Source organism: Melospiza georgiana, chromosome Z (assembly GCF_028018845.1).
Source record: "Melospiza georgiana isolate bMelGeo1 chromosome Z, bMelGeo1.pri, whole genome shotgun sequence".
Classification (NCBI taxonomy): domain Eukaryota; kingdom Metazoa; phylum Chordata; class Aves; order Passeriformes; family Passerellidae; genus Melospiza; species Melospiza georgiana.
This window is the reverse complement of record NC_080465.1, coordinates 57,568,331-57,594,619: the sequence shown is the minus strand read 5'-3', so window position 1 is coordinate 57,594,619 and position 26,289 is coordinate 57,568,331. Positions and strand designations below refer to the sequence as shown.

General features: G+C 35.6%; 1 protein-coding gene across 1 annotated transcript in view; it reads left to right on the top strand.

Annotated features, from left to right (window-relative positions):
- The window catches only part of MAN2A1 (mannosidase alpha class 2A member 1), a 104,870-nt gene that overhangs the window by 21,376 nt on the left and 57,205 nt on the right, over positions 1 to 26,289 (top strand). The window contains exons 4-9 of the mRNA XM_058044084.1: positions 8,036 to 8,207; positions 9,914 to 10,041; positions 11,448 to 11,621; positions 12,557 to 12,743; positions 18,292 to 18,469; positions 22,463 to 22,665. Coding sequence (XP_057900067.1) covers positions 8,036 to 8,207; positions 9,914 to 10,041; positions 11,448 to 11,621; positions 12,557 to 12,743; positions 18,292 to 18,469; positions 22,463 to 22,665 — 1,042 coding nt within the window. The remainder of the gene's footprint in view (positions 1 to 8,035; positions 8,208 to 9,913; positions 10,042 to 11,447; positions 11,622 to 12,556; positions 12,744 to 18,291; positions 18,470 to 22,462; positions 22,666 to 26,289) is intronic.

Genomic DNA, 26,289 nt, shown 5'->3' with positions numbered 1-26,289 from the left:
TCTGTGGTGTTGGAGCTTGTGTGAGGGTTGTCTCGGGGGGTGATTCAGGCTCTTTAGTGGAAGGGTCAGGAAGTAGTTTAGATAAAAATGCCAGCTTTGGGAGTTGGAGATGAGGGTTTGAATCCTTTCTTCCTGAGATAGGATGGTAGGGTAACTCTAAGAAGTAGTTTAGTCTTCAATCTTTGGCTTACAAGCCCAATGGTTTTATAAACTATTAGAGTTAATTAGAGTTTGAGTAGTTTATTCTCTAGGGAGGCTGCAAGGGGGAATAAAACTACGATGATTTTGAAGAAGGGAAATGAGGCTAGTTGGCCAATGATGATGAATGGGTGTTCTACTGACAGGCTTCCTACTCGGGTTAGGATGAGGATGTTGGCAACTAGTGTTCAGAATAGGATTTGTGATAGAGGGCAGAAGGTTATTGATGTCAGTTTTGATGTGTGTAGCAATGGAGGGAGGAATAGGACGAGAATTGAAGCAGCTAGGGCTGGCACGCCTCCTAATTTGTTTGGAATGGATTGGAGGATGGCGTAGGCAGATAGGAAGTATCATTTGGGTTTGATGGGTGGGGGAGTCACTAGTGGGTTAGCTGGTGTAAAGTTTTCTGGATCACCTAAGAGGCTGGGGGAAGAACAAACATTATCTCCTAACCAGCTGGGAGCACTGGCTGTTGTCATAGACAGTCACAATTAAAGTGATATTAAATTTTACTACTGTATATCTCTCTAAAATTTAATTCGTTGTATGAAGTACTGTGAATCTGAGTGAAGATATAAACATAAATGGCTTTTATTTGCATGTATATAGCATTTTCCAAGAAAATGAATGCTGGAATGTGTAATTACTATATTACTGTCCAATTGTGACGGGTAAATTAATGCAGTATATATATGGTAAAAATATTCAGAGCAAATAATCACAGTATAGACCTAGATTTGCCTATTTATTGAACTATCTTTGAACCCATGTCTGTTTATTTCCTCTCTGGTTGTAGTTCTTCTAAAGACTTCCCTTGAAAGAAGCAGCTCTGGCACATAATGAATCAAAGCAATCCTAAAGCAATATACAGAACTTGTCATTCTCTTGGGTCTACTAGAATGGGGTGTGGAGTTTCTGTCTCCCTTTTTTCTGCTGAAGCTGTTGGGGTCACATCCTAACTGGTACAGCACTGTTGGCAGTCCACTAGAGGCCAGTGGCCTGATGTCACATCTGCCCTCCTGGAATGTCTTCACCTGAACTGAGCAAACACCCTGTGCATAGTGTAGGCTGAGGTAACTTCTCAGGCACATGAGGTTTAGGAACTGCAGGGAAATATCCTGAGGTAAGCTTTGAAGAGATTTGCTGATAACTTCACCTGTGTCTGTTCAAGTCATGAGGTACTTTTTCTGCAGGTTCTAGTGATTTCAATGTATGTGAAAGATATTTACCAAGAAATGGGGTCAGTAAAGGTGTATTAGCTACAGAAGATTCAAATTCTCATTAGATTTTATGTTTTCTCATCTGAAGCTACCTCCTCTTTAACTTTTCACATAACCATTTATGCTAGTGAGAATGTGTAGTTCAAAGGCAAAGAAAAGGCCTTGAAACAACTTTGTCTAGGGCATGGCATCCCTGCCAATCGTGTGGGGCTAGAAATTGCATGGTCCTTGGCAATCTAAGTCACTGTGTGAATCTGTGAAACAATCAGTAGGGAAGATGGTGGGTTTAAGTTCCACCTTCTTTTTTGGAGGATGAATGTGCTGGTGCTCTGAAACACTTTGTGATGCTAAATCTGGGTTCAATGCCTCTGTGTGAATTTAACCATGACCTGCAAACTTGGGATCTCTGCAGTAGCTAAAGTGTTTCCCTTTTGGGAAATGGGCTGAGAGTGGGTCTCCTTCAGACTTTTGATCAGTAGTGGCACAATTGCTTTAGTTGGTGGCAGTTGATAAAGATTTGAGCACCTCAGTGGCAGGTCTTAGTCTTCAATCATGGAGAAAAGTTTGGTTGTTGTGTGAGGTTGTAGCTGTCACAGATAGGTGGCAGTTCTGTGAGGAGCAGATTAAGGAGTGAGCACATCACCTACTGTGCTGGCAGAGCCCTTGTGTTGGCTCTCACCTGCTTCAGCCGTGGTGTTCTGTGGCTGCCTGAAGTGGAGGAGGCAGCTGAAATGCAAAGGGGAGAGCTCAGATCAGGGCTGGCAAGATTGTCAGCCAGCACAGATGGACTTGAAAGACAAGTTTGGGTATGACTGGAGGGAGGGAAAGTCACCTCTAGCATCTATTGATCTGTAATAATTTTGGTAATGGCTACTCATTAAATTATTTAAAAATTGAGGCGTGAGCTTTCTAAAATATGTGTGTACCAGTATCTCTCTGCTGAGTGTGGTGGTTACAGACCTAGTACAAGCAGCACTTTAGTGGAATTGAAAGTGACTGAAGTAGATTTTTCTCCCACGTGCAAGTGTATGGGCACAAAGGTCAGAACTAAACACTGCTTTTTAACACTTCATCAATTATCTATGACATTGGTAATTTTGCCTTACAGCCACTCATGTTAATCACCTTTTATTATTTAAGACACTCTCCATTTCTCAGGAGGAAATCTATAAAGACCTAAGTCAGTGTTAAGATATAAGGAAACTTAACCATAAAATTTGATGCTGTTAATACACCATGTGTATTAACATGGAGTTTCATGTACATTTTCTGTTGACCAGGTCTGGAGATGTTTTTCTGGTGACTCTTTCACCAGAAGAGAGATTGCTTAAGCTCTTTTCTGACCCACCAAAATACAAGAAATGGGCAGCTCACAAGTTTTTCTTGACATGCTGAATGAGGGAAATTAGAACTTTATTCCTGGCTTGTATTTCAGTGTGTTGGTGTTTGCAGAAGAGGTGCAGTTGCTTTGGAGATCAAGAGAACTGTTACAGAAAGGACACTTTTGACTGCTCATCAGTAGAAATTTTCTTTCTATCTTAGCTATGATGGCAGCAGGTTTGATATGTACAAAAGCAAAACCAGACCTTGCATAAGACTTAAAATGTAAGAAGTTTATAATTATAATTTTGGTAGTACCTCACAGATCATGGCAGATTTTACTTTTTGTGAAATGTGCAATCATTTGAGTTTTTAGTTATGCTTATGAAATTAAGCCTGATAAATCAAATCATTCTTGTTTTACCTTGAGCAGAGATCTTTTACAAATTATGGTATGCATTGGAAAAGTAAATACACTGTCTTACTTTTTTAATTTCAGTGTATTTTCATCTACCTTAATTATTTTATTTTGATATATATTATGCAGAACAAGAAGCTCATCTGTCTAATTCCTTTTGAATCAGAATGAATGCTGTAACACAAGAATGTTTTTTCATTTTTCTGTTTCACATAGTCAAATCAGAGAAAGAAAGCCCCCTGAAACAATCTTATACAGCTTTAATTTTAATTTGAGATTGCCTTACCATCAGGTTTTTCAAGTTTTATTTCACAGTCTTGGGTGTGAGTCATTCATCTTTGTTGAAAAGATACTTTTTGGTGAAATTAGCACTGAAGTGTTATGTCAGAAACATCCATAAAATATTAACTTGTATGTCAGTTCTGTATTTTACATCATAGAATGATGCAGTACTTCTAAATTAAAAAAAAAAAAAAAAAGATGTATGTATTCCCTACTTTAAAAAAAGGGACTTTTAAGTGCTGAATCTACAAAGGAGCTAATCCAAGTTACTTTTATGTGTAATCCTACTTACTAAAATATAAGTTGAAACTTAGCTTTTGGATTTATTTCTGGTATTTGTCTTATTGTTATTGCCTGAGTATGATCAATTAAACACACATGCACATCATTCTGAGTTCTGTAGAGCTCTTCTTTTAGAGGTAAGAAGTCATGGCTACATGTCCTTTAGTTTGTTTGGGGGTTTTGTTTGTATTTTGTGGAGTTTGGATGTAATTAAGAGCAAGAATATCCTCACAGTTTTTGACACCTTTTTTTTCTTCAGCAGCTATCAAAACAGCCACTTAAGTCCTCTCACAGGAGCTAGTTAGTTGAGAATCAATCATAAATGTAAAAAAAAGAAGAAGAAAAAAATTACAGATATTTTTCACTAACTTGGGTGTACATTTTGAAGACCAAGAAGTGATGTTCCACTAATATATTTGCAAAGAGAATGCTTTTATTTTCTGGAAAACTGTATAGTGCTAGCTGAAATTTATTGGTTTTATTTAATACTGACATAAAATGAGTAAATTACCCAAGTTTCTTGTGTTGCAGGAAGTGTCACCGATGGGTGAATTTTAGACTCAGTGAAATTAATTATGATCTCCTGAAAAGTGAATCAGAGATGCAAACTTCTATCAAAAATGCATTAGTCTAGTATATACTGGCATAATATTTCGGAAATTCATGAGATGATCTGCCTCTTATTAAAACAGACTTCATCAGAAACAAGAAATTTTTTAAAAGGCACATTTCCTCTTAAATAGTGGAGGGTGACTTGTGGAAGTAAGCAATTGAAAAGCCTATTTCATTTTATTTCAATAGTTATTTTAAACCAAAAGACAAGAATGCAAATGTAAAAAACCGCCCCAGGAGTCTTGCAGTTGTACATCAGGAGTGCCTAAATACTTTTGTTAGAAATGGATTTGTGATGATCAAATTGTTAAGTGCTTTTGTTTCTTTCAAAAAGTTCCTTTTTGAATAACACTTAATTTGTCAGCTTCTGTTCTGATTTTGTCCTCCAAAGTTCCCTTTATGTCTACATCTCTGTCAACCATGCCAAGACACAAGACTGCCTTTCTGTAGTGCAAGGAGCTGATAGAGCTTCAAGAAAGAATTTGAACTTTAAAATGTAGACAGGAATAGTGGCAAATCAGTTAATAAAATAGTCCAGGATTTTTTGCAGAACAATGAGTTGTGTTGATATTCAGAGATGATTCTTGGAGTCAGCTGTCAAGCCAAGTAAATTTACATTACAGTGGGGGAAAAAATCGATTAAACAAACAGCTGCATAATGATGATAAATCTCATGGAGGTGGGGAGAGACAGCAAGTTTCCACTCTTTTGAGGACAAGTGTGAGAGAGAGGATCAAAAGGCAAGCAGCTCAGCAGTGTGTAGCCTCTGTTGTTATCACACAGGCTGGCAGAAAATGAAAGTATCTAGCAAAGTCCTCAACATGTATTAAGCCTAGCATAATAATGTGAAAGACAGTAGTATTTTTTCTCTTGTTTAGAGGGTAGTTAAACATTGGAATGGTGGAGTCACCATCCCTGGAGATTTTAAAGGAAAAACTGCATGTGGCACTTGGTGTCATGATATGATTTATAAGGTGGTGGTTAGTCAGAGTTATTGTAAAAGATATCTGATAATTTCAGATATCTTTTACAACCTTAGTGATTCTGTGATCTTGTGACTTCTATGTTGACAAAGGGCTTTATGTACATTTAAACCACCAAGTGTTATTTTGCTGTTAATAGCATACTTAGTCTTGGTAATCGCAGCCTTAAACTATTGCAATTTTTCCATGTGTAAACTGTCTTTGTATTGAAAGTTTCCTGTTTGAAATGCACTGGTAAACCTTTTCTTTCAGCCTAGGAACAAATTCTTAGTTTGTGGACAAAATGAACTTGAGTTGAAGAGTCTTATGTTGCATTAGGGACTGAGGTGTGAAATAATACTCTAGCTAGCAGCTGTACATGGTTTTATCCATTATTTTGTTTAGTTCATTTTTAAAGTATATTTTAATTTTTATTGTATTGTATTTATTCTCTATGCAAACTTGACGAGTCTCTGTAAGTCATGGGGTTTAGAGCAGGACACTTGAGGGAGGGTGTGAAGGCGCTGGGCCGCGCCCAGAGGAGGGCAGTGGGGCTGGTGGAAGGGCTGGAAGGGCTGTCCAGTGAGGGGCAGCTGAGGAGTTGGGGTTTGTCCATTTGGGAGAAAAGGAGGCTGAGGAGTGACCTCACTGCTCTCTGCAGCCTCCTGGGGATGTTGTTTCAGAAGCAGTTGGATAATTCTCTTAACAACTTTTTTTTTTTTTTTGGTCAACCTAGAGTGGTCAGGCTGTTGGACTAGATGATCATTATAGGCCTTTTTCAGTGCAGAATGTTCTGTTCAATCAATCAATAACTAGATGTATGGTACTTACATTTCAGAGGGCTTTCTGTTGGCTTTCAGCTAAATCTATGAATACCTGTAAACATTTCTTAGGACTCTCTGGAGTGTATTCAGTTCAGTGTGTTTACCATGTTACAATCTTCCTTAGCTTAATAAACTGAGTGTGTTCAAACAAAACCATCATTTTATTATAAAACTGTTCTTCCTACATCATACTGTATTCTTCTGTCAGCTACTTTGAAAATTTTAATCAGTGTTCCAGTTAGGCTGGTGTACTAATGTTTTTAAGAATGTTTCAAAAGAGTAATTTAATGTAAACTTGCTTTTATTGATGCAATATAAAATATTTTTAAATAGTTTATCATTATGATATTTTTCTGAACAGGAAAATCATAGGATGGTTTTAATTTATCCTCCTTTAGTTGTGTGCTAGGATGATACTGTCTCTTGCAGAAGAAATTTCTAGCATAAAGCTATAAACTGGTAGTCTAATACATGTGGATATTTGTAATGTAATTATCAGTAAAACATTCCCTTGATTTGTTGAAAAGTGAATGAGAATTGAGAAAGAATAATTTGCTATGTGATCTCGAATCTTTGAGTGGAAGCATCTATTAAAAAAAACAACCCAGACTGGAGTGGGAAGAGGTCAGAAAGAAATCTTATTAATCATGGTTTTTTTTAGCCTTTAAACTATTGCATAGCAGTAATTTACTGTTTTTTTTTATTAAGCTGTTTCGATTCCTCTACAGAAAGTATGTTTTGATTTTATGCTTTAAGCCCTCATATTAACTACCTTGACAAAATGTATTTTACCCCTTTTAGACAGATTAGACCCCACTTGTTGTACAGAAAGTTGTATCAAAAGTGATGAGTCCTCTAGATGCTAAACATCTGTAAAAGAAAAAAGAATGACCCAAAACTTTTCCTCTGCAATATTACAGTTTTATTTCTTCTTCTGCAAATTAAAAACAGTATTTCTGCATCTACCTAAGAAGAATGCTGGGGTTTTTGTATCCCTAAAAGAAAGTACAATATATTCTTTCTGAGTCAATAGTTGGACTTTATTTAATTATGAAGTTTTTTTAAACTAAATTTGAGAATTATTTTTTAGTAATAAAAGTTTCTGCACTTATGCAACTTCTTTGAAACAATATAATGTCATTGCATAGCAGTCTAATCCTGTATCCTATAAGCAGACTGGCACTATTAGAAAGGCAGTGGCTCTGCAGAACTGAATTGGTAAATCAGAGTGGAATTACAAATAAGTGTAATTATTTGGAGTGCTGTCTTTACATAGTGTGGCAGCTTTCACAAAATCTTAAATGGGCATATGTGACAAAAGCTGGTAGGAGTAGGAATGTGACACTCTAGAGTAAGTAGTAAGTAACAGACTTGTCTTTTTCAGCTATAGTTGAAAGATTTATAGAAGCTATATAGAAGAAAGATTTTATGTGATTTTTGTTTGAAGAAAAATTTGTGAGTTTCTTTTGTGTTTAAGTACAAAGGGTTTATATGTATTCTCTAATGCAAGGTATTATGAAAAGGATAAAAATTTTACTTTAAGACCGTAAAGTCTGAAAATGTGGTTAAAATTACTTTTTCCTTTGCATGTCACTGAAGCACAATTATTTGAGTCCATGTATTCTCTTGATGAAATTTTCTACCATACAAAGTATAGAAGAACTAGGAAGTGAAAAGTCTAAATATTTCCATATGTTTATACATTTAGAAAATAAAACATGTAATCTTTTTTAAAAAGAAATTCCTTGAAAATTTATCACTTCAACCTGTCCATGACACATAAAGCTTTTTAGGAATAGTCTTTGCTTAGCTTTTTCTGGGGAGTGAGAAGGAGCCAGTTCTCTCAGGGACTGTTCTCTAATGAGACTAAAAAGCTAGTTCTCTTAACAGGCTGCATTTATATTTTCTTTTTCCTAGGTTGGCTGAAGACTTTTGATGATTACTTCAGAGATCAGACGCAGCATATTTTAAATAACATGGTTATAAAACTGCAAGAAGACAACCGAAGGAAATTTATATGGTCTGAGGTTTCCTACTTTTCAAAATGGTGGGACGGAATAGATAGCCAAAAAAGAGATGCTGTTAAAAGGTTTGAGTACTGAACTTTTCTTCTCTGTATCTTGTTTTGAGATTTTGTGTATTTGACTACACTGTAAACTTGAGATTTAACTTGGGATGCGGAATTACTGGAAAAACCAACTAACTGCTTCAGTTCTGACTTTTTTGGGCTTGGTTTGGTTTTCTCCCATTTGCAAATTAGGAATCTGCTCAGGGAAGTGGAGACAAATTCTGAGTTGTCTAAAAATTTGACTAAAAAGTTCCCATGTACAACTATGAACATGTCATTCAAATTGTAAGAGAGTAGCAAATATAATCTTGATTTGAAATCACACTAAGGAATTTCAATAAAATTAATACATCTTTCATACTAGCTATTTATATATGGTATTTTTTCCTTTTATAACACACATGAAGATTTTATGTGATTTTTATTTGCATAAAAAAACATGCATCTGCTTTAATGGTAAAGTAGTATGTACTCTACACCCTTGCTCTTCTTAGCCATTTCTGAAATCACAAGTCAAAATGGAATATAGAAGTAAAAGGTTTGCCCACGCACTGAGATAAGGAAGCAGGCTGCTTGGATATACTTGCACTATGGATCTAGTTTGGAGTTTTCAAAAATTGGGGATTTTTTTTTTCTTATTTTTCCTTGGCTTTTTTTCTTATTTTTACTTGGCAGTTCTTAGCTGATCTGTGATAGTCTCCTTCTTGTGCCCCTCTTTGAGATGCATGTGTTGCAGTACGCATTAAGTCTGTGAGACCTTCACAGACTCAAAGGTTAGGTAAAGGTGGAAATTTTGGAATCTTGGCAAAAAGATACTTATTAAGAAAAATTATCTGCAGTGGGTGAGTATTATAGCACAGCTGTGTGGTTTTTTGACATAAAGCTATCTCTTGGAACACAGTAAAGAGTAAATGACAGTCACTGGGGGAACTATGTCCTCTCTTCAGATGAGTCAGGTATTGGTTAAGCTGCACTTGAGACTGGAGAAGACTTGGAGAAGCTGCACTTGAGGTTATTTTTGTTGCATGATTTTCATTACTTTTATGGGTACCATCTGTGATGGGACTGAATTTTGATGAGTTCACAGTGGTTTTTTTTTCTTGAATTCATTAAACACTTCCATGCTGGTGAACAGTGTAAGAGCTGACACTGTAGGGACAACCTGGTGCTGGGAATGTGATCTTTATCTTCACTGACAATGGAGAGGCTGGGTTGTCCTGTGACCTGGTTCAAGAAGGCATTTTGATGAGTGAGGTGTTCTGAAGTGTTTGTAAACACAATAAACTTCCAATATTTATCAGCTCTCTAAAACTCTAAAAAGAATATTAAATTAAAGGTGAGGAGATATTAGGGGAGATATTTCAAGCAGTGCTTGAAATGTGCAGTGCCTAAGCATCTTGCTCAGTTGGCCTTCAGTGCTGTGGTACATTTGTTTTATTTTTGTAATCTGTGCAGGAAACAGCTTTCTTCCTGATTTTTAAAAAAATCTAATATAGCACATGCAGTAGAACTAGTTTTCTTTGCACAAAGACATTAAATACTACACTGTTCAGCAGTTCACTTTTTCCCTGTTTGATTAAAGAAATGTAGCCCAGTGATGGAAGTAGCAAAAACAATATAGATTTAGGAATCACGTTGCTGGTGATTGCTTGTTGAGTATACAGAAATTGATTTTAAGAGTGTGTTTTCATATGGAAGATTCTGAATATGATGTATGTATTTGTCAGGTTAATAAAAGATGGACAATTTGAAATAGTAACAGGAGGATGGGTCATGCCTGATGAAGCTTCTTCTCATTATTTTGCTTTAATTGACCAGCTGATAGAAGGACACCAGTGGCTAGAAAAGAACCTTGGTATGTACATTAATCTAAAATCTAACTATGTTAATACAATAAGCCAGTAAGAAAATACTTTTTTTTGGTCAAATTTCTGAGGTGCTTAGAAGGCTCTTTTTACTCAGCTTCCCTGAAACATTAAATCAGTTACAGGAAGCTGTTGGATCAAGTCTGGTATTTGCTATCCATGTTTGCTGATAAAAGTTTCTGGACGAAGTTATTTGAACAATTTTATGCCACAACATTTTGTCTTGATCAATGTAAGACATACATATAATATTGTCATAACCAAATACTAACACTAAGTTATGCTGAATTTTAGATCCCATGTCTGGTCTAAACAGCCTTTGCCTTTTCTGTCTTTTGAATATCATGACGAAATTCTTAAAATGACTTAAAAATTGATACTTCTTTTATGTGTTTGGATCTGTTCTGCCTGCTCTGTGTTCATTATGTTCATTAGATTCTCTTCTGGAAGGCTTCAAAAAAATTTATATATGTAGCAGCAGTAGTACTTGTAGTTATAAAGCCTAAACCCATAGTAATGTTAGAATGGAGGAATTGCTGACTGCAGTTACATTGGCTGAACTGTTTTGCTGCCTTTGGAATGTTCTTTTGTTTAATTCCATAAGAAGAGAGAAACCTTTTTATACAGAAAATATTTGTACAGTGATTTTAATAATAAATTGACATTATTTCACCCAATTAACTGAAATTATTTTGGAAAGCTGTTTCACTGTTGTTCTTAGATTGCAATTTCCATAAACACAGCTTGACATAATTGGAGGGGGAAGGGAAGACCTAATAAAAGGGTAATGCATTCCTTACTGTGGTTTTTTTTGCAAAGACAATAAAAAGTGCCAAAGGAATCATGTTGATGAATTAACAAGAGTTAGATGTAGCTTCTTTATTTACTTAGCATAAAGTTCAGTGCAAAGAGAGTATTAATAAACAGGATTCTATTGATCAACAAACAATAAATTTAAAAAAATAGTTCTGGAAAAAAATTAACATTATTTAAATAATGGTGACATTTCAACAAGCTATTGCATTTATCTATGCACAGCTATTCATTTTCTTTCAAATTTCTTTTTTTTCATTGTAATATCTGTAAATATCTACTTATAAAGTGAAAGAGAATGTGTATCAATTAATGATTACATGTAGAGAGGTTTGATGCAAATTTGAAACCGTGTAGCAGTGAGTACTTTTTTAAAGTCTTTAATTTTTTTGGAATGCCTTACTTAAAAGATATTTTGTTTGTTTAACTGTTTCATTCTAGTTTTTTAATTCCAGGATTCTGCAGAAGGTTTAACACTTAACTGGGTATATAATCTTGGAAATGTTGTCTTTAGTATTCTCATTTGAATTATTGGAATAATCTTCTTTGAGTGAAAATTAAAGCTTTTTCCTTTTGTCAACAGGAGTAAAACCCAAGTCTGGATGGGCAGTTGATCCATTTGGGCATTCACCAACAATGGCTTACCTTCTGAAGCGCACAGGATTTTCCAAAATGCTTATACAGAGAGTTCATTATTCAATTAAAAAACATTTTTCAACACAAAAGACACTAGAATTTTTTTGGAGACAGAACTGGGGTATGTGTTCTTCATTATGTCTATTTATTTTGTTATTTTACACAGGTAAAATGTGAAGAGAACTTGAATAAGTACTGTGGAACTATTTCCAGACATGATTTATCAGAGTTTGTCTAGACCTGAAAATTTTAAACTTGCAATTCTGTTTAAAAAAAAGCCTTTCATCTATCTTAAATTTATGAGATTTTTATTCTCTTTTTTCCCCCCTCTTTGAATAACAGAAGGGTAAATGAGAATATTTGGGAGTTAGGAAGGGCACTAAATGTAAAACTGGTATAATTGCCATTGTTCCTCTGGTCTTCCTTTCTTTTCACTTTTATTTTTGCTTTTACCTTCTCTTGTTTTTTCCATTCTCTCATATTCCTTGCAAAAGTAAAAGGGGTGAAAAATTCTTTTATGTAGTTTTACTTTTCTTCTTCCTCCTACTCCTTTATTTCCTACTATGTGGAAATAAAGTGTAGGAGGAGGAACATTTCAACTACTTCAAATATTGTGCTAATGAGGCAATGACAGGAGGATGATTGGCTTTGGGTTTGGTTTTTTCATTGTTTTGTTTTGGTGTTTGGTTTTTTAGAGTTGTTGTTTTAATCCGCTCAAAGTTTAAAAGATGTTTATTATTATTGTGTTTTATTACGTCTAAAATTCTGAAAATCACAAGTTTTGTCTGGGTAAAACAAACCTAACATTTGTTCCTGTCTTTCCCAATCAGCTGGTGCTTCACTAGAACATTCCAGTCTTGGTTATATCTCTGTTTTACCCTCTTTGTACACATAAGGTACATACAAAAACAGACTCAAGCTTTGGATATTCAAAATAAGAAATTGTCTTGGTGTGGTAGCTTTCCAGTACAATCCTTGGACTGAGAACACGGGAGTGATTTACTTTCGGCAAATCTGGAAGGGTTTATTTTAAAGTTTTACTCTATTTAATTCCAGATTTGGGATCCAGTACAGATATTCTTTGTCATATGATGCCTTTCTATAGCTATGATGTTCCTCATACTTGTGGTCCGGATCCAAAAATCTGCTGCCAGTTTGATTTCAAACGACTTCCTGGAGGAAGAATAAGTTGTCCTTGGAGAGTCCCACCGGAAGCCATTCATGCTGGAAATGTTCAACACAGGTACAGTTTTTACGTACTCCTCAAGGAAACAACCTTAAAAAAATGCAGTTATGGTGGTCAAAGATGACATCTGGCAGAGCTTGGTGAATTTAGTTCTGTTGTGGTTCAACCCCAGCGAGCAGCTCAGCTCCAGTAAGCTCACTGCTGCCCTGGTGGGAGCGGGGAAGAGAATCAGAAGAATAAAACTCAAGGGTTGAGACCAAAAAAACCAACCCAAGCGCAAAAGGCTCTTACTGCTAGTAAAGCACCTCACCAAAGCAAACAGTTCATTTGTTGTCTTCTTTTTCTAGTAAATTGCTTAAGTGAAACTTTTTAGCTTCTGTCCAATTAGCGATCCTTAAGTTTGAGGTGAAGTCCCCAAGATCCTGTAAGGTGTCTGTTTACCTAATTGAGGAGAGAAACTTCTAAGCTTTTCTCGTTTTTAAGGAGACAAAAGATAATTTTATCACTCTGTCAATAGGAGACACATTCCTGCAGTTGAGATGTAGGAGAGACCTTGTCTCTGTGCAAGCGCTGCTCAGAAATAACAAAATCATCTCTCTGTTGCCAACCCTGTCATCAGAGCAAGTCCAGATCACAGCACCATACTGGCCACTGTGACTCTACCCCAGCCAAAACCAGTACAAGCTTTTAAAATAAGCTTGTCATGGGTAAACAATACCTATTACATAACCTAGTGTTTGCTTCTTAGCTGGGAACATAACTGTCAGTGAAATTAGAGGAAAAGTTAGTCCTAAGGAAGTGGCATTTAAAAAAAATTTCTGTTCATGGTACATGAGTCCATCTCTAAATGACACTCAGAACACAGTCATCTGTTTGGACTCGTGTTACTGTTTCACTGTGTTTTTTGTGAATTTTATGAGCAGTGATCTGTCCCCTGCAAGTGAAACGCTTCAGGGGCAGTGCAATGCAGTGTGCTGTACAAACAGTGGGGTATTTCCTGTGCTATATCCTTGAAAAACTTGGCATCCTGTGGCCTAAGTTTCCTGAAGTATAAACCTTAAGTTAATCTGATTCCTGTTTTTTTGTACCCAGGGTGAAAATTCCTGTTTCTTTGTGCCCAGGGTGGAAATTCCTATTAACCTCAGTTTTACTTTTCAAACAGAAACACTGAGTTGTTTTGCCACAGTTAAGAATCAAATTTACAGTTCTACAAAGCTGCTTCTCAATTTTGGGTGTTGGGGTGGAGAGTGGAGGTAGCGAGTTGGGGAGGGATAGTAAAGGAAGAAATAAAAGGAAAAAAACAAAAGAAAGGGAAGTGAATTAAACTGCCAAACGTGTTTCCACAAATAGTTGTATTCTGTGGTCCTATTGCTATCTTCAGGCTTCACACTACATCAGGTTTCCAAAGGTAAAAGTTGAGGCAGCTGTTTATAATTAGTGCAAATTGCTGAGCGTAACAAATGTATTAAAGAGAGCAGGGTGACTTTTTGGTCCTTGGTGCTGAAGTTTTAAAGTGACGATGTGATTATGTTGCACTGCTTGTCTACAGGTCACTTTTTCTCTGAGTATAAATTCTGACAAGCATAATGAAAACTTCACTTAAACAAAATTCAGTTACAAAATAATACTGAAGATAAAACCAAAATTAAACAGAACACTTTACAACTGCTGTATTTAAAGATAGAAATTGGTATGATGATAGGAAAAAGGGGGTTTTAATAAAGTAGAGAATAGAAAAATGATGGTGACAGGAGAAATGTAGAAAAATTGTGACACACCCAGTACCTATTGCATGGGAAGGAAAATTCATGTGTCATTACATCAAAGTTTTAAAAAATTAAAATCTTGACTATATATCTCAATTAGCTGAGACAGATATTTCCTGAACAGCAACAGCTCGTATAACAAATACCTGAGACATTAAGGCTATAAATATAATTTAGAGTGTCTGCTTGAAATAGTCTTTTTAAGGGTCTTGGTTTTTAATTATTCTTAATCCCTGCACTTTCTAGATACAACCTTTGCATAACAATCTGAATTAGATCTTGTAAAAGAAATTGGTTTTCACATGTCAAAGGATATTTAAGAATAAGATAAATGGGGCAGGGATGTAGTGAACATATGATCAAGTTGAAGTGATTATTGTCTCGGTATGGTCTCTGAAGCTTAGTATTTTGCATCAGCTTTTTTTAGATAAAAGCAGTTTTGTTGTCTAACAGGGAGTTGAAACATCAGTATGCTGTATGATACCTATGGGAAAAGTAAAACTAACACATGGTCTATGAGTTGGAAGCCTGGATTACTTACATTTGAAACACTCGAACCACACTTTTAGTGTCCAGTTTCAAATAAACTCACTAAAACACAGGAAGTAATGTTTTGATGGAGAATGCTAAAACATGCTCTGTGTGTTTTTTGAAAAAGCTGGAATACTGTAGACAACCAAAAATGTTATTGATCTGACCTCTATAATGTTTCACAGTTAGTATGATGAGATGTATGAGTTCCAGAATTGAAAAGTCTATCTTTACATCATAAGTTTTCCAAGGTTATAGGTTTGCAGCACTCTAATTGATCTGCCTCTTATCTCTGATTGCTTTAATACTAGAAAAATACAGGACATCTGTGGGTTGGAAAAAAGTTGATTAATTTAACAGATCAGGTTTAGATCACTGACCTTCTTTCATACCAAAGCTAAAACAAAAGTAATAAACCCCAGATCTTGAATACCCAGCTGGGACTATTGCTTTTGATTTCAATACTCTTTTGGCCTTATATATATATATTAAAGAGATGCTGAGTTGAAAACTTCGGTCTAGTAGTTTCTAGGATTTCTCATTGCCTTGCCACTTAAGTTGTGACCTGGTAAGAAGGAATGAAGCAGAAAGCTAATTGAAAACCTGTACTTGTTTAATTACATTTCATAACAGCTGAGGTTGTAAAGACTACTATTGCGCTTTGCACTTGCCCTGATTTGCAGCTGCATCCTTATCCGTATGTTTGAACACTGAAGTGTGAAGTTTTTCACACTAGGAAGCAAAAGCAGCTGTTGGTTGTTGTTGTTGGGGTTTTTTATTGTTTGTTTGTCTGAGGTTTGGTTTTTTTTTTTTTTTTTTTTTTTTTTTTTTTTGTATTTTTTGTTCTGGGTTATTTGTTTTTTTCCTAGAATGGAAATGAGTTGTTAGCAGAAGCACAGTTTGTTTCAGTGTGTCTCTCTCTCTATCTCCCAAGCATGGAATAGGAGAGAATCTTTGCTGCAAGTTATATGCTTCAGAGAAGTAGAGAATGGACTTTCCTCTTCACCAACTACTGTTTAAAAGCCCAGTTTTGCCCTTCAGCTTTTATATCTTTATGGTTGTATTGTATGGTCATGTGGTGGTTAATGTTTGTGATTGCCTACCTCAGGTGGCTATTACTCCTCTTCCTTTGACATAGGAAGGGTCAAAACCAGCCATGTTTATTGTTTTGATACTGGTTTACTCAAATACTAGGTTTTTTGCATTAAAAGAAGTTGTGGTACAAAAAGATTTTCTTTTTTTGTGAGAGGTCTCAAGCATTCAGTGATAGCCTGAAAGTTTGAAAACAAAAAGTTTATTATGGCTGATCTCCTATATGGTTTTCAGATTTTCATTCAGATAGGCAGGATAAACCTATTAATGGGGGAGCAATAAAGGGGGAAAAAAATGATGAGATTCAGTGGAAGCCTTTTTTTTCCTCCAGAGGTATTTTTTGTCTTCACAGTGCTCTGTCTGGATCTTTCTGCAGGCACTTTCACACTCCTGTATAAATTAATGATTTAGGAAGTTATTTGAGAGAAACGTAGAAGGATATCCTAAATTGATGTTCTTTGCTGTTCTTGCAATTAAAAGTTGTTTGCAATTGAGGAAAATCTTGTTGTTCCCTTAAAAACACATAATAATCCCACAGTTATCAGTACTTTAGGAAAGAGAGAGAAGCAATACTGATGAGTTTTGTTGGATACTTGGAGAGAAACCCAAGGAGGACTTTGAAGAGAGATGTCACCTGATATTACCTGTAACCTGTATTTTTCAAGAGATTCAACACTAAAGTATGTTTTCAACCATAGCCTATATGTGGAAAATTTGAGTTAGACTGGTTCCTTAGAAGGAAGCATTGCCAAGTCTTGTGTTATGCTAGTTGTTCTGGTAGCTATGTGGTGAGGAAACTTCTGTGTTTAAATCTTACAACCTGTTCAAAGTAATGGAAAGTATTGGTTGGCAATCTGAACTATAAATCCTCTGATAGACAGGGGACAGGGGGAGCCACTAGGTGGGTAAATTTTAGCCTTGTTAGAACTCTATAGATCCTTAACTAAAGTTTATATTGTGGCCCCTTTCTCCCTCCAGGACAGTCAGACCTTGTGTCTATGCAGTACTTCTGCAATCGGATAAATAAGTAAGCTCTGACATGCTTCACAAAGAAGGAGGGGTTTCAAATATATTGGACTATAAATTCTGCAAAAATGTTTAAATAGCAATTCTTCAAGAGTGTCAGTTGAAAGGTGATTTTGCTAGATCATTTATTAAAAAGACTTGAAGAACCAAAAGAACCACATTAGAATCTGAATTTTATAGTATTTTGTCTTTAAAGTCTTGGAATTTGTATTTCTGTTTTCTTAAATATGTTACAATGGTTTTTATACCCTATGAGAATTATTTACAAAATTATGTCCTATGACAATTATTTACAAATTTTTAATTAGAGGGTATCAGCATCTGAAGATGCCGATAATAATTGTGACTTGGAGGGGGAGGATTGAAAATGGACTTTTTCAGTAACCTAGATACCAGTCTTGTGATTCTTAATATATTGCTGCTGTGGAACTGATAGTTTACCCATCCTAGAATTAGTAGGTGCCAAAGTATAATTCTGCAGTTTTTTCTGTGTGTGCATGTGTGAGTGTTTTGTTTCTGGATTTGGTAGGTTGGGATTTGTTTGTGTTTTTTAAGGCCAAAAGCATAAAAAAGTGGGTTTAATTTTTCAGGACTCAGAGATTCAAGAAGGAAGGCTCTAAGACATGTAAGAACCTGGCTGAAGGGAGACCAGTGATTTTTAGCAGCAAACTTCCTCCTGCATTGTTTTTATTTTTTATTTATTTGCAAGGCTGGAGTTCCTCAGAGATGGATCTGTGGGCAGTTTTTCTGCCTAGGACATGAAGATATAAGCAAAGTATCAAAGGAAGGTGCCAGAGGGGATGGAAAGAGCTTGCTTATTATTGTAAATAGGGGCTGGAGAGGATTAGGATTGTTATCTAAATATAAAGCAGGTAAACATAATTTGAACTGGAGGTTAGTTTTGGCACAGGCACAAATTGATCCAGACTGCTCTACTGCTTGAGATGAAGCTTGATAAGCTTATTGTAGGATTTAATTAGTGTGGTGTTTGCAACAATAGTAGCTTGAATATGGTGTCCCAATGCGGGAAATTGCATCCAGCTTTCTGTTACAAAGTGAGATATCAGAGTTTTGTGTGTCTTGTTTGGGGTCATCCTAATGCACAACTTGATATCTAAGAATTGTCTTGCCAAATGCTGACTTTTTTCCCTCTGTCTTCTGAATTGCTCTTCTTTTTTTCTCTCCCCAAGGGCTTGGATGATATTAGATCAATACAGGAAGAAGTCAAAGCTTTTCCGTACAAAAGTTCTGTTAGCTCCACTTGGGGACGATTTCCGGTACACCGAGAGCTCTGAATGGGATCAGCAGTACCAGAATTATCAGAAGCTGTTTGATTATATGAATTCTCGTCCTGAGTGGCATGTTAAGGTAACTACAACACATTTTCTGGTTTGTTGAGAAAACAGTATTCCCCAATATTCTGTGATTATTCATGGATAAAGTAATTGTGGTTAGGTGTGGATTTTTTTTCAAATGTGAATCCTTATATATTATTTAACAGCAGATTGATGTGTCTTGGTAGCTTACATTTTTTTTAACCTTTACTACCTTCTCTCCTCCCAAAACAAAAATGTTGCTATTAATAATATTGGCTTGAAAACTATAGATAGTTTCCAAACTAGATTAATTTGAAGAATAACTAGTAGGTTTAATTGTTTTCTTAGACTGTTTTCACAGGCTTCAGGCATTGTTACTTTAGACTCACAGACTTTGTTAATTCAAACTATTGTATTTTTTTATGAGAAGTTCAAGAAGATTTTGCTGCTTTATTTGTGTCCTCTTGGTTTTACATCCCAAAACAAACCAAAAATCTTAAGAGATCCCATTGCTGGCACATGTTGTTGAAAACAATAAAATCTGAGGCTGAGCTGGCTACAAAAGCACTGAGCATATTAACACAATTATCAGAGGAGGTACCACTTCAAATTGATAATTTTGTGTAAGAGTTAAAACACGCATTCATATGCTTTAGTGTGTATTTCTTGAAGAACGAGGAGGCCCTAGGGACTTCTGGTACTATAAATGTTCTCTGTATTCTGACAGCTTCTCATCATCTTTCAGCATGACATTAACTAGTGGGGTCCACAACCCTGGGTTTTTTGAGTGTTACCTGAGAGTGCACTTTTGCTCGCTTTCACATTTAGGCTTTTTTTAAACCTGGTCTGGTATCTTTCTTATGGTTTGTGCATCTGTTTTTCCTTATTTTCTGAGACCTCCCCTGATTCTTCCAACTGTGCGTTTGAGTAGTGTCTGTAGTATGTTACTACTTTCTGCTGACTTCTGGACTTGTATTCTGCATAAAAAGATTTCTTGGGATTATATTTTATCTGAAAACTCAATTTTATGTCTTTCCTGTGGGATGTGGGTGACATGATGTATGGTGAAGGATCACTATGTCTTAGTGGAGGGAGGCAGACCTGCAGAGTACTCTTCATTTCTTAAAGCCAAAGACCATCTTTTAAAACTTAAGCTTGCTGCTATCACTAGCTTTACTTCTGTCGAAAATGTGTGTACTGTACAGGTAATTACTCTTTGGATACTAACAGCAACATATTTTATGTAGTTCTTACTAACCTGGGCTGGATGATTTTGTCTCTGGGGCAAAAACTGAAGGCTCTGGCTCTGAAGTCATTCTTCAAGAACCAGTGCTGTCCTAAGACCTCTGAAAGTTCTTCTGAAAGGTTCTGCTCAGCCCGTTGTCAAGGATTCTAGCAAGTCTGCTTCATTAGGCTGGTCACATTAAGACCTTTGTTCCCTCATCAAAGTATCTGACCCCTTTTCTGGTTTTTAATACCCTCACAGAAAGAAACAAAATACTCTGTGTCTGCTGTTTCATACCTAGGGTATTTTGATCAGCTGGAACACTGTTGGCATCAGAGTGTTTCTCCTTTCCATTTTGTTCAGATACTTAGGTTTTCCTCTCTCTTTGTTGTTCTTTTTTTTCTTTCTTAGTTGTTTGTTGACTGTCTGTTGGGGGGTTTTTTTGTGTTTTTCTGGTTTTGCTTGATTTTTTGTTTTGTTCGAAACTGATGTCATTTATTCTTGGAAATATGAGCTTAAATGGATTTAAGTACTTCTTTCACGCTCTTCTGCACTTTCCCTAGTGGAATGTAACTCCATAGGCAAGTAACAGGACATGCTCAGCTATGTAAGAATCTAGATTATATAAAGGAAGAGTTCACATTTCTTCCTGAAGTGCTGAGATGCCTGGGATATTACTGCTTGCACAAGGGAGTGCCTACTCTGCCTTTCTGATCCGAAGGGAGATTTACTCTTTCAGACACCTCTTTGTGATGTTTATCTAGCAGATATATCTGTTAGCATTGAGATTCTCCTGCCAGCCGCTATTCTGTTCTAAAAGTGTGTGGTACATCACTGTAAAACATACCTATTTTGCTCTTGAGGAGTTCAATCTCCCATTCAGAGATTTCCTTTGCATCTCTTATACATAAATTAAGCTGAGTCTTTTACTATGCCCTTAGAAGACTCTACCAGGTTATTCCACTGTTTCCATTCACCTGACTTTGATGCTTCGTCTGGTGAGGTTTTACTCCTCCGATTCAATGCAGAAGTGAGATAGTCTCTTGTGTCTTCTCCTGGTGTGTTGGTTTTGTTTTTTATTTTCTACTTGTCGGTGCCTATGGTAGTGAGGGAAAAGAGCAAGTATCCTAGAAGACCTGATAAGACAAAGTTTACTGTTGGTGGGATTTCAGGGGCAATATTTATCTTTCTTTGCTTTACTGTCATTTAAACTGGCAAGTTACTATATTGTCTCCACCTAACAAATACTTGGATGATCTGAACAACTTTCAAGTGAAAGTGTTTGAGGTTTTTAAATTATTAAAAAGTGTTATTTTGTTGTTATAGTGAGAGTCTGATACTCCTTATATTCCAAGTGACTTAAAAAAAGATTTTTACTAAAACTTGATTTTGGTGTTATAAATTGCAACATGCTACATTGTATACTTGTTGTTAAAACATAATAATAGTAATAGGAAATAAAGTTACTTGATATTATCATTATTGTTTACAGTGATGATATTTCTGGTAATTATATGAGATCTTCTGTCCTGCTCCAGCTTCCGTTAGTTTTTTAATACTTTCATTTGAAATCCATTTTGCCATCTATGCTTCTTTAACAACATTTCTCAATACTGACAACATTGATGCCAGTCATTTATTTACTCTATTTTTAGTTCCCCTGAATCTTAAGGATACCGATTTTTGGCCTACCCTGTAAAGATCTGCTATTACCATGCCAGGGCATTTTTAAAAATGACCAGAAGATAATAAATTTTTTTGATCCCACGTTACATTTCTTAATCAATTTCTTTGTATAGAATTTAAGGAATCAGCTTCTGAAAGCAAATGCTGATTTCTATTTTTTTTGATCAAAAAGCCATCTTTTGGGTTAAGCAAGATCTGGAGCACAAGAGAGCTAATTTTGAAAACACAGGATTAGGAGAACTATGTTTTTGTTGCATTACAAAAATTTCTTCCTTAGCCCAGACAGCTGCTTGAGTAATATTGAGGTGTTGCTTAGCTCGTGTATCACTGACTTACTCGTAAGATATGAAACAATGCTTCACTTGTTTGTTGACATTTAGATATTATTTTATTTATCTATTTAAATAATAATAGTAAAAAAATCATATATCTTGAGTTGTAGAATGGTTTTGGTTGGAGGAGACCTTTAAAACTGTCCCATCCAACTCCCCTGTAATGAGCAGAGACATCTTCAGAGATTGCCCCAGAGTCCCATCCAATCCAGCCTTGAGTGTTCTCACAGATGGGGCATCCACAACCTCTGTGGGCACCTTGGGTGTATCGCCTCAATCGTATTAAAAGTTGTCTTTATATCTCTTCTGAATCTGTCCTCTTTTAGTTTAAAACCATTACCTCCTGTTTTAGCACACGAGGTGCAACTGAAAGCCCTTCCCCATCTTTGTTGCAAGGGCCCTTTCTGTACTGAAAGGCTGCAGCAAGGTGTCCCCAGAGCCTTCTCCTCTCCAGGCTGAGCAACCACACCTCTCTCAGCCCTTCCTCAGAGGGAAGGTGTTTCTTTGACCACTTTTGTGACTCCTCTCTGGACATGCTCCAACAGATCCATCTCCTTCTTGTGCTGAATTGATATGCCTTTTTTGAAAATACTTCTTGTATTGAGTTTTGAAATGCTATCCAGCTTGTCTGAAAAGTGTGAAGAGGAACTTTAAAAATTTTTAGGATAGGTTTTCTGTTATAAATCTGCTGGAAGAGTTGTGTGTTTCTGAAATGTATATGGAACCAAGCATATTCATTGTCTCTGTATTTTCTGCATAATGAAAATGGAACTTTGTTACAGTAATTTTAATTTTCATTTAGGCCCAGTTTGGAACTTTATCTGATTACTTTGAAGCTCTGCTCAAAGAAAGCAATTTAGGTGAAAAGAGCAGCAATTCACTTTTTCCTGTTTTAAGTGGAGACTTCTTCACCTATGCAGACAGAGATCATCATTACTGGAGTGGGTACTTTACATCACGACCCTTTTATAAACGCCTGGACAGAGTCTTGGAATCCTACATAAGGTAAATCCTGCTGTCCAGTACATTCATAATGCATTTCTTGGCACACAGGAGAGATTAATGTGTATTTGTTGTGGTTTAACCTCAGGCAGCCCCTTGCTCGCTCCCCCACCAGCAGGATCTTGAGGAGAATTGGAAGGGTGAAGGCTACAACACTCATGAATTGAGACAAAGGCAGTTTAATAGGGAAAGCAAAAGCCACACATGCAAAAAAACAAAGTAAGGAATTATGGCTATGGTGTGAACTTTTTTAGAGAGAAGTATAAAGGTTCTCAGAGGAAGCTGAGAAATTGCCAGGACTAGTGAGTACCAAGTGATCTACGACTGCTGTTCTTCTGAAAACTGTCTGCATCTTCTTGAAAGAAAAAAATTGTTGCTGAATTTTGGTAATGGAGTATTTAAATGGTTCTCCCTTGTAGCAGACATAAGATGATTTAACTGTGTTATAGAGCTCCAGAAGGAAATCTAGGGCAGATGGATGTGATGTAAATACTGAACATTCATGTATAGCCTTCCTGAAGAATTACAATTTTTTTGCGGTATTGGATGATGCAGTATCCAACGGGCAAGAGAGATGCGCAAAGTGGCATTTCCAAGCAAGCTTGGAAAGTAGTGCTTTGGAGGTAGATATAAGTAGCTTTCAGAAGAGGAACTGTATCTAGCAGAACTTGTTTTATTTCTTCCAAGGAATCCAGTTTTTACTGTGGTAATGTGAATGATTCATCATAGGAATCTTTAATTTTCAGTGAAAATAACATTGTTTAATACTGCTGTTGGAGAAGACAAGATGCACAATAGAACAAGAAAAGAAGGACAGATAATAATTTTATAAATTGAATTATCTAGCTAATTGTTTTCTCAGTTTAGATTAATTTCCTGTCTGTTTCTTAAAATGCACCAAGGATTTAATTTCATTCAGCTTCATCATAGTTTATTTTTTTCAAGATTTTTAGGTTTGGTTATTTAATTGTCATTTTCCTGTTTTTTATTACATAGATTACAGAAAATTTCATATGAGTTTGTTTGTAGTATTTAAAACTTTACATTAATAAAGAGATTCCTTAATTTAAATGTTTCAGTTGACTTCAACTTCTGAAAAAGGTATAGATAAAGAATCTCTGGAGAAACACTAATCTATCAATCCTCTTATGTATTAAAGTATAGTTTTAAAAAGTACCGGGCAAGTTTTGAGTTTTTCATTATCCTTTGTAAATAAGATCAAAGAAAAAAATGTATAGATGTGTTCTCATTGTTTTAATATCAGGTTTTTTGTCAATGTTGTTTTCAGAAACCATGACAATCTTCATGGGGGTCACATTAGCTATGAGAATAGCAGGAGTAGGGTTTTTATATTTTATTTTTTATTTCTTTAAAGTCAAAGGAAATACAGTAGGATCATATTTAATCCTCAAATTCATGATAATTATTTCTGTAGTATGTTTGAGCTAACATCCCTCTATCTATCTTGTGTATGTCCATATTTGTGAGAGAAGCAGCCATGAACAGACGGTAAATAAATGTGTTTGTGTGCTCTTTACCAAGGATGAAGGTTTTTAAATTCAAGCAATATCAGAATTAAGCAGCACTTCCCTGTTACATAATAGCCAGGAGATAATGTTCAGCCCAGGACCCAATATGAAAACTAACCATTTAAGCAAGAGAAGAGTTGGTAGTTGGTTGTTTAAGGTTTTTCCTGTTTAAAAAGAGGTTTTTTGGGGGATGGTGTAGTAAGGAAGTGTAAGAAAGCTTAAGGATTTTATAATGGAGATTGACACAGTGATTTGAGTCATTATTGACTTTTTAATCTTAAGTGGGAGGGGGGAGGGAGGGAGGGAGGGAGGGATGGATGGATGGATGGATGGATGGATGGATGGATGGATGGATGGATGGATGGATGGATGGATGGATGGAAGTAGTTTGAAGAGTGATAAAATATGTGGCCAGAAGTTTATTTAATATAATGAAAAGATTTAAAGAACAGCAGCATAGTTTGAGACACGTTAGGGACACATTTTTTTGTTTTATTAGTTACTAATGTAAACAGGGAAAAATTACATAAATCTGTAAAAAGAAAATTGAACTAATTTAGAAGGTGAATACTACAGTGATACTTCTAATTATACAGATGGATAGAAAACTCTACATCTTGAGAGTTCAAACTCTCTTGGAAATATTATTTATGTAGGTTAAATATAAACTGGACCTAGGTAAGGGAAGTTAGTGTAGGCTTTGACAAATAAGTGAAGCAAATTTTGGTCTATTTGCAGTGTCCTATCGGGGACAGATGCAACAAATTAAAATGAAGTGGAAAATTTCTGAAAACTGTATTAGGTCATCTGCAGTATTTTGAAACAGATGTGAGAAAATCAAGGCTTTATACCGGTTATATGGAAAGGGATTAGATGCTTACCTATAAGCTGAAATGTTCTCTAATACAGTGTTGTATTTCTGAGTGTCTTTCATCATTGACCATTGAGCCTTTTTAGTGTTTAGAAAAATATTGAGATATGAAAGGAAAATTCTGCATCTGAGAGATGTCCTTATTAATAAAAAAGAAAATTAAATTAAAATTATTTGTGGGGAAGAAAATCTAACCTTATTTTGAGGACTAAAATTTGTTGTGTTCTCTTCTTTATAGCAAAGTTAGGTCAGTGTTTAATGGCTAACTTGATTTTTTAAAAAAAGGTAAAATGCTTTAGGACAGGGCTTATTCATCCACTAGATGGATGAGCATCTGATGACTTTTTTCCAACTAAAATATTTTCATTTTTCTTTCAAGTTAAGCTGCAAGAGGACAAAGTAGGAGGGATTTGTAGAAGTAGGAATTTGTGTTAAGCAACATTTAAATTACAGTGATTAAGGTTAATCTAGCACTGGTAATTAAATATAGGACTAAAAACTTCCTAACATCTTGATTTTGTGTGTAGTTTATGAGTAATTAGCTAACCGGTGAGAGCAAAATCTTCACCTGTTCATGAAATATTGACAATATGAGAATAGTTTAGGCTGTTATATGTATAGCGCACCTTTCAGTTTAATTTGGTACATGGTAGTTATATAAACAACAGTTTATATAACACTTACCTATGTGTTGTATAAAACGAAGAGAAAATGAAATCTAAAGGAATTTTTCATGTTAACAATTAATACCATACATAGTCTGAAAACCAAGTGGTTTTTGTTAATTTTTTTTGTTTTTTGTAGTTTAAAATTCAACACGTGCCCTCACTGACAACTTCTGTAAATAAAAGAGCTAACTTATTTTCCTTTTCTTTTTAATTTATTAATTGCAGGCCTAGAAGTTAACATTACAAGAAAAATATGTTGTTGTGATTTCTTTGCTTTTTATGTCATTAACCTGCATCATCTTTGTTGCTTCAAGTACTCGAGAAATGTTCATTAACCTCTAATAAATTTTGAAAAATAGTCTGACACTTTTCGGCCTTGCAAAAAGAGAACTATAACATTTTAGGAGAAGATAGGAAAAAAGTTAACAGATGTTTTCACAGAATTTATGCAGGTAATTTTGTCATTTAAATATTCACAATAACTGGCAATTATGGGGATATTTTTTGTAAAATAAATTTAGATTCTCATAAAGCAAGTGAAACTCTAGTAATATTTTAG